The sequence below is a fragment of the Populus nigra genome, chromosome 12, assembly GCF_951802175.1.
Source record: "Populus nigra chromosome 12, ddPopNigr1.1, whole genome shotgun sequence".
In the NCBI taxonomy this organism is placed as follows: Eukaryota; Viridiplantae; Streptophyta; class Magnoliopsida; order Malpighiales; family Salicaceae; genus Populus; species Populus nigra.
In genome coordinates this window covers 1386843-1396235 of record NC_084863.1, presented here as the reverse complement: position 1 = coordinate 1396235, position 9393 = coordinate 1386843, and the positions used below count along the sequence as shown (strand labels likewise).

Sequence of the window (9393 nt, the reverse complement as noted above, 5' to 3'; positions counted from 1 at the left end):
AACCACAAAAATAAAATAAAACAATTCTAAACCCAAGTTGGAAGCATTTAAAAACACGGTACAAACAAAGTTCATAAAAAATTTTAATTTTTTTTTTAAAAAATTAATATAATTTATACGTTTTAAATTGTTTTAATATGCTAATATCAAAAATAATTTTTTTAAAAAAAAATTATCAGCATCCATTTCAGCATAAAAAATTATTTAAAAAGCTAACTACTACCACACTACCAAACATATTAAAATTACAGGCACTTATAACAATAATAGTCTACCCTGTAGACCAAGAGGGCAAGGAAACATCCTCCATGTCAGTTAATGTTTTTGAAGAAATCATTAATAATAGAAGATTTCTATGTTTTTGCATGTTCCCGATTTTCAGTTAATAGATAAAAATCTGAGGAACACAAAATAGATGACTACAACAGCTGGTCTCATCCTTGCGGGACCAGCATATTCGGCCAACAGTTGGAGAACAGTCAGCTACTTGTGGTTTCTTTGTAAATTGCAAATGTCAAGATCAACGAATCAAATGGATGGCTCTTTTCTGTGGTGCAAATATGGTGCGCTCGCTACAACTTCGGCGGCTTCGGATCGGATGCAGAGAGTTCAGCATACATGTTTGATATTGCTTTGGCAAAGTATTCCTTCGCTTGAGGCCTCTTGACCTGCAAGGTTACCCAGATCAAAACACAGAAGGAATTCTCCGTGCAATTGCTGTCACATTTTGGTGCTACATGTGGCATGTAAGAAAGACAACATGAAAGCTTATAAGTTATAACCACTCTTTACATCCAGAATATGCATCGAGGTTGTCCAGGCCTAGAGGTTGTCCGAGGCAGAATGTTTAGCGACAGCTTTACCTTAAATGTTGGCGTGAGAAGTCCGTTCTCCATGGTGAATGGTTCAGGCACCAAAGTTACAGCTTTCGCAAATTCAAAACCTCTCAACTGTAGATTTGTAAGCGAGTAAAAAATAAATTGAAGGAAATGCAAATTGAAGGGTTACAAAGCATAATTGTCTAAAAAAAGTTACCTGTGCTTCCTTTGCAACCAGATCCATGTCAGCAAGAACTGCGGCCCTTGCTCTTGGATCATTGCATAATTGTCCTAAATCATCATACTGCACAAGGAAAGTTTTAATAGCGAGTAACATTAAGTAAATTATGGACAGAATCAATCATTTAGTTTTAATAGCGAGCAGTAGAATCCCAACCAAAATTTATTTCATTTAATAACACTCAAAAAGACTCCTGACTACAGTTCCCAGGGTGAAATTTGTCACCAACAGAAAAATAAATAAATAATAAATTAACCAACAACCTTGATCCCTTCAGACACGGCCCAATCTCTCAACACATCTGGCTCCACTGCAACTACAGCCACTAATGAGGAGTTGAAGCTATCACCTACAAACAAATTAAGCCATCAGGGAATAAATCATAACTGAGAAGATTGGTATTCAATGTAAAACCCATGCTCTTACCATATATAAAACACTGGGAAACAAATCTGCATTTTGTATACACATTCTCAACCTTCTCCGGTGCTATGTACTCACCCTGTGCCAACTTGAAAATATTCTTCTTCCTGTCATAAATTAACTGACAGTTTCATTAAGGTGACAGGATTCAAACTTCAATCAATATAGTTGGTATTGCTAGAAGGACACGGACAGCCGATATTAAGATATTAAAAGTAAATTTCCATTAATAGAAACTAAAAGCACATCGTAATTGTTTTTATTCATCTTTCCACACAAAACCAAGGTAAACAACCAACCTGTCAATAATCTTGAGGCGGCCTCCGGGTAACCACAACCCAATGTCTCCTGTATGCAACCAACCATCATCATCTATTACTTCTCTCCTGTCCAATTAAGCCAGCAGTCCGGTAGACTAATCATTAGCAAAACATCTCAGTAACAAGATCTAATAGGGTACTAAAGTTGATTACATTTGGACTTCAGCTTTGTAGTAGCCTTGGAAGATAGTGGGACCCCTGACACAGATTTCTCCACGAGGATGAGGCTGATCCTCAGAGGTGTAATTCATTTCAGGAACATCCACCAGTTTTATTTCTGAAAGAGAAATGTAAATGTGAATCGTTATATATAACCAACTCACACTCCAACTGGCCAGGCACACAAGATAGAGGATAAACAACTTCTAGTAGGAATTTCATTATGTAATTTTCCAACAACCACTTCAAAATCTTCACAAATGGCCTTTTGCTGGGTTTAGAAATTATAATTTTCATCACGAATCACGTATGTCAGAAAATCTAAAAGAAATCATATGTCCTAAATAGGTCATAAATCAATCATGTGCACATAGAAACTCAAGAATGGTATAGAGTTAAGAATTAAAACTCATAACCCATTGTCATATCCATGAGAGAATCACAGAACATACAAGAAAGTGCCTGCCAAAGCCTACAGGTTGATCCTGCATCTGCTGATCATCATGCAAAATGATCATACATTAAACAGTCCATTGACTTCAAATGGTTAAGTTCTGTAGATTGACTACCCTAGCACCATGAATAAACCAAGCACTCAGACCAACTACATGGTACCCAGAAATCAAGTGGTCCTAACTTTTGCCCTAAAAAACAAAAGTTCAATATCTTACCTTAAGTTGTAAGCCATAATTATGAATTTCCTAGTACTTCTCTTGTTAATGTGTTTAGCCCACTAAACTTCCCCAACCAAATAGTAATTATTTGTTTTTGGTGAATCATCCACTAATAGTCAATAATCAACATTTTTAATAATATTAATCAGTAATGGTTTTTTCTCTTAAGCTTTCCTTCCAGCTTATTCCTGTTCTTTTTCATTTAAAGCATCTCCAGCAGTTTCAGCTAAACTTCTACTAAAGCCTCTGTAACCAAAATTCTATCTTCATATAGCATTAGGATTTTTACATCACACCAATTCACTTAGTCAACACTCCTTTCTTTTCTAGAGTCCGTTGTGCCTTTTTATCAAAGCAGTTTCAAGGCACAAGATGTTTTGTATGAATAAAAGGATGTAATTGTGATGGTCATCTTTGAAATTCATTACTTCTCATGCGTTAGCATCCGATTCATAAACGATTAAACTATGGGATACCAACTAAAATAGATATTTATCAACTAGAGTAAACTAGTACATGTTGTAATTACTGATCCATGCTACAACTTCATTTACCAGCTCATGTAGATGGCAAACTTATTATGCTATCAACAACTAAGTATGTAACACTCACCGCAGGCAGGATTAGGCGACCCAACATGGCCAGATAAATTGTCACCCTGGTCCACACTGCTAATGACACAAGAAGTTTCGGTCATCCCATATCCCTCAAGTACTTGACAGCCAAAACACCTGTAAACAGTGATAAAGTTTGAAGCAAAAAAAAAAAAAACAAAGTGCACATGCACACACACAGAGGGAGAGAGATTCAAACATAATAATGCATTAGGTTAGGAATTGACTTACACCCTCAGAAAGTCCATTACATCTGGAGATAAAGGTGAAGCACCTGATCCCATAAACCGCACTCGTCCTCCAAGCTTTTCCTTTATTTTGTTAAATACCAATCGGTCCCACATTGGTGATGGATTCCGGCCTGAAGCATTGATACTAAACATTAACAACAAGAAATATGAATCCACACATTAACTACCTCCTATTTAAGGAATGTAGCGGTCAGGTTTATAATCTACTATTAGAACTTCAGTGTTTTGGGCTTAAATAATTGTTAAGAAAAAAACACTTCTGTGGTGTGTTCTGACAAATGACTAAACTGGATAGGTTGGGCACCAATGAGAAGATATCAACTATAATGTTAAAAACTAGTCATTGGCTATACATACCACTCATCAATGCTTGCTTCTTAGAGTTGTAGGCAGCTCTAAATAGCCTCTCCTTTAAAACCCCAGAACTTTTCACCGCATTTATGATTCTGAGACAATCAAATTTATCAAACATGCCTGAATGACCATACAGATTATAACAATATAAATTATGCACTCCTCAAGCACAATCTTACCCATCATATATACGGTTATACAGCCGAGGAACACTACAAAATATTGTTGGTCTTAAAGCAGACAAATCATCCAGCAATTTCAAACTGTCCTGCAAGTTTGAGAAACTAAGCCATAAGTGTGTTTGTATGAAGACACCCAAAATGTACCTAGTTAAGCATTAAAAAAGATAGCTGTATTAACTGCAGACCTACGTTTAGTCTTTAGTTTCTTGAAATGTATGCGTAGTTTCATTACAGGGGTTATTTCATGCTCAGAACAGTTGTGATACCAATATATCAGATCAGAAGATGTCTCCTAACAAGATATCTTTTGGCCTACTGCACCCAAGAAAACTACGATAAAACCTATTTACTATGCATAATGACTTAACTATAAAATCTCCCTGACAAAGTTCTCTACCTCACAACAGCATTCTTGAACTAGGCCAAACCATAAAAATTCTTTAACTAATCCCTAACTAAAATAGGAATTAGAGTCATGACAACATGTGTGTGTGTATCTGGCAGAATTGTCACATACTCCCTGGTAGAATCCAACAGCAACACCATAGTAAACTGACACGATCTGGTTACTCCGTTCATATATGTGCGCCAAAGGAAGATAGGATATATAACTGCAAAAGATAAATAGAAGTCAAATCAGAAAAGTATATAAAGTATCTTTCAACAAAGTCTTAATATGAATTGAAGATGAAACTTACATGTCTGCAGGGTTGAATTTGATTGCCATGCAGAAACCAGCAACACTTGAAATTAAGTTGTTATGTGTCAAGACAACTCCCTTCCAGAGAAATATAAGGCCAATCATTGTGGAGATGAGACAGTAGCAGCAAAAGCTGAGAAACATATTTCAAAAAACTTGTATCCTACCTTTGGTGTGCCAGTAGTACCACTAGTATAGCATATGGTGGCAACATCCTCAGGTTTAGGAGGGATAAAAGGTTGCAGGCTACTGCGCCCCTAAAATAAAAACCATTTGTAAGGTGGCATAATTTTTTTTAAGTTATAACAGACATGCTCAATTTCTATTGCATTGCAGATTGAGAATTGACTGGTCTGATTGTGAATTTTGAATTAAGATAGAAAGCTGATCTACAATAAAAATTTTGTTGAGAAAAATTTACAAAGCCATTCTCAATTTCAATTTAGGAATTTAAATTAAGGTGGAAATCTTGCCCACGATCAAACTATTGCTAATATTACAAGTAAATATCTAATGTAATAAGCATTAGAAACACACAAAAGAAAGTACATGTATCGCTAAACTGGAAAAGCAATTGATTTGTCAAACACATCAAACTCATCAACATAATCCTAACAGTTTGGCTTGTTCAGTTTATATTGTCAATTTCTCAATGCTAAAAACATAAGTAGAGATTGGGATCACTTATTTTTATATCATGGGAGGCAATGATTCATTAGCCATCCAGAGAACAAAAAACATCCAAGTCAAATCAACTAAGCACTTAACATATATCAACAACCAACAATCAAAAAATTCTAGAAGCAATTTCAAAGAGATTCAATTTTAAACCAGGGATTCCTTGTCTCAAGCTACACAATTCTAATATGGTCCACATACCAAATTTTTTTAGCCACATACTGCTAGCCTACTTAAAATAATAAAGGCAAAGTTTCAGAATAAAACTTACCTCACTAAACAGTTTTGTATATGATCTGAGCTTCACTCCAGATGCCAAAGGAAGTGATGGTAAGTGTTCATCTACACCTCCCACTACCTGCCATAAAGTATACAACACAGAATGAGAATAAGGTCCATGGTATTCTTTAGTTGCTTAGGATCTTAGTAGAGACTATAGAAGTACATACCACTATAAGTCGTACAGATGGAATCTCGGATATGAAGCTAAGCAGCTGCAAGTTCCAGGAGAGAACATGAGGCACATTGCAATTCAAATCAAGCTAACATCGGATCTGCTAACCTCATAGGTTATATATACATGAGATGTGAACATGTAATATAGCCAAATACGAGTATGCCACGGAATTCCAGCTTCAGTTAGCAATTATATATCAGAAAGTTCTACCCATTACTATATCATCATCTCATGTCATGAGAACAGAGGAATGTAGAACAGCCAATTCAAGTGCATTGAGTATGGGTGTCTCCTATTTCCCAAAATAAACTAGCAGAAAAATATGCAACAAAAATTAGTAGAAGAAAATTTAAGCCTTTTCTGTTGTATGAGAGAGGGAGACGAAGAGAGAAGCAGAGAGGGAAAACAAGGAAAAGTACTTGGAAGACCTGGATCACCTGACTCCTGAGACAAGTTTTATAACAATTAGATTCATGTATTAACAACCTATCATCTAACAATGTTTGTTAAACTCAATGCACGTTGAGCATGAACAGAAAATTGATGATTTAGTGAAGATAATTCACAGCCAGCCAGTTTCTCTCACAATGTACAGGCCTTTAACCTAGTCAAAATGTATCAAAGTCTTGTTTAAGAATAAGACAAGAAGTTTCCAGTGAACTAAGAACCCAAGGTGATGCTAACTAGCTAGACATGGGTTCTACTATGTAGAAGGGTAGATTTAAAAAGCAAAGATTAAACTCACAGTGTTCAATGTCTCTGGGACACAGAAGATAGCTTGCACATCAGCATGATTCACAACATACTTAACTGCATCAGGACCTGCACACAGAATCAGACATTGTAAGAACAGGACTAATGTATCAAGATAGATGCATTTTTTATCAGTCATGTACGTACCAAGTGTGTCATATAAGGGAACTGAAATGTAAGAATATGCTGTACAAGCGTGATCCACAATCAACCACTCTGGTCTATTTATAAAATAGAGTCCAACGCAAGCTCCCTGTTCCACAAGAAACAAATTGATGTCTAAGCAACTACATTAAAAGTAACATGTCACATGGAAGTATGATTTTTCATTTGAGCATTACTGAAGAGGCTAGCTACATAGTGTCAGCAAAATACACAAGCTAAGTATTAGATTACAGAACATCAAATATTACATACGCATGTGAAAACAATTACACACATTTTTTTAAGGAAAAAAATAACTCCTACAAAATACAAATCCAAATTATCTAGAAAATGACTCACTTTTTGTAACCCATGAAAACGAAGGGCAGAACCTATAGCTTCCCTAGCAGCACCAGCTTCTCCATATGTCATCCATGTATACCTTTCATATATAAAAAGTCAAAATGATTAAAAAAAAAAACACAAAGAAGTCACTTAACTTTATCTTTAATTTTTAATCCATGAAAAAAAAATAGATTCAAATTCCATTAATCAACAACTCACTCTCCAATCATTCCGTCTGCCTGAACTCGTGTGCCCAAGTACTTGTAATCTCCAAAAGTTTTAACAGCATGTCTATAAACACCAGAAAAAAATAAAAACATTATGATAAGCACCTTAAAACTATTTGCTCTTAAACTCTTTCATTGACCAAGCCATTTATGTTTCAATTTCAAAATTATAGACCCTTTAAACTACATACGCAGTAAAATGAGTAGTTGAGATTCTTACACAAAGATATCATGTAATGTCTCGATCTCAGGGTGATCATGAAACCTAGTTACAATCTTCATTGGCGACCGTGCAGATCTACCATTACATAAACAAGTAAAATTCATAATCAAGCAATTCTTAACCAATTAATTACTATAAAAAAACAATAATTAAGTCCAAACTAGTCGAAATTAAACTAAAAAAAAAAAAACAAGAAGCAAATTAAGCATTGCTTACCTATACACATTCCACTTCCCTGTTTGCAATTTCTCCGGTAAACAAACACTGTACTGTAGACCTACACAGCAAATGAAAACAAAAAAAAAAAAACAATAAATTCAATCATCAAAACATTAAAAGAATAACACATAAATATTTAAAAATAAATAAATAATTATCCAAATGATAGTGATTATTTATTTTCAAGCAATCAAAAAACAGGTTAGAAACTTCATTTAACCGCTTAAATTAACTAAAACCGTTAAAAAAAAACAACGCAGAAGTCGCAAAAATTAAAAAATACATATTCAAAACCATTCAGCGCCAAAAATCTAGCGATCTAAAAAATTGTTATAAACTTGAAAAATAAGTTGGTACTTGTAAACAAGTATGAGTGTAAGAATGCATCAAGAGAGAGAGAGATTACGGTGAACGAACTGAGAGGAGGAGGCGAGGTTAGCTTGGAGGTCGGGATGATCAGCGGTGGTGGAAGAGAGGATGTGACTCTGGATAGATTTGAGACGACGTTGAGCCGGTGAATCCATGGAAAGAGAATGAAAATAATTTTCTCGGGAAAATGAAGTTTTTGTGTTTGCTTGTTTGGAGGGAAAGAAAATAAATGGAAATATGCTCGTTTGTTTCAGGAAGTCGTAAATAATTATTGAAGAAGGTGGTCGTGACGGGTGGGCACGGGGATTAAGACGGGGTGATGACGTGGCAAAGAAGTAGATAAAGATGAGGTCCACTACTTGGCAGGGTTTTTCGTTGGCAAATATCAACTTAGTCCTCTTGGAAAGTATTAAGTAGTCCCTAAACAAGTGTTTGTTTCCTTTTAAGTGATCATTTTACCAACTTGAAATCGTGGGTTTTGGCACAACCAACACTAACCTAACCTTATCGACTAAGATCTTGTTTAATACTGTGTAATTGTTTTTTAAATTAATTTTTATTTATAAATATATTAAAATAATATTTTTTTATATTTTAAAATTTATTTTTAACATCACCATTAAAATAATTTGAAAACAATAAAAACAAAGAAAAAAATAAAAATAATTAATTTTTTTCACAAATAATTTTAAAACATAAAAATAAATAACCTCTAATTAAGGTGTTGGTAATATATATATATATATATAGCAGGGGTTAAACAAATCAACCTAATTATTTTATTAAAATAAAATTGTTTTGATTTAAAAAAACAAAACAACATTAAGCGGTTTGTCAAACGCCATAATTGAATCATACAAAGCACTTCATTTGTTCTCCATGCGGCATATCAAAAATTGTTGAATTTGCACTTGAGGGCCTAGCTGTTGTGGTCAATTGTGTGACTTGTTCCGTTCCCGTCCCGGGTTTAATCCTTTATGTGCACGTCTGTCACCCTCGCGGTGCCTAACCTGCTCATGGGCTTGCAGGATGTCCAGTGGACCGTGGGGAATAGTCGTGGTGCGCGCAAACTGGTCCGGACACCCCACGTAAATAAAAAAAAACAAAAAAAAAATTGTTGAATTTTGATAGAATTAATCAATTATATTTGCTGACATTGACGGAGCTTGAAAGACTTTTTCAGAAATTTGTAAGTTTTCGAGGACTTAATTGATAAAGAAAATGGCAATTCCTTGATATCCG

General features: G+C 34.9%; 1 protein-coding gene across 1 annotated transcript; it reads right to left on the bottom strand.

Annotated features, from left to right (window-relative positions):
* Positions 1–237: 237 nt before the first annotated feature.
* LOC133668953 (long chain acyl-CoA synthetase 7, peroxisomal) lies at positions 238–8426 on the bottom strand. The gene is made up of 23 exons (XM_062088962.1): positions 8189–8426; positions 7780–7840; positions 7561–7638; positions 7333–7404; positions 7129–7210; positions 6772–6877; positions 6617–6693; positions 5864–5908; positions 5686–5772; positions 4904–4993; positions 4735–4814; positions 4554–4647; positions 4034–4122; positions 3858–3946; positions 3481–3610; positions 3248–3366; positions 1956–2079; positions 1782–1868; positions 1486–1589; positions 1323–1408; positions 1036–1122; positions 864–950; positions 238–668 (listed from the first exon to the last, which is right to left on the bottom strand). The coding sequence occupies exons 1-23, from the start codon at positions 8304–8306 to the stop codon at positions 573–575; spliced, it is 2088 nt and encodes a 695-aa protein (XP_061944946.1). The 5' UTR covers positions 8307–8426; the 3' UTR covers positions 238–572.
* Between the last annotated feature and the right edge of the window lie 967 nt (positions 8427–9393).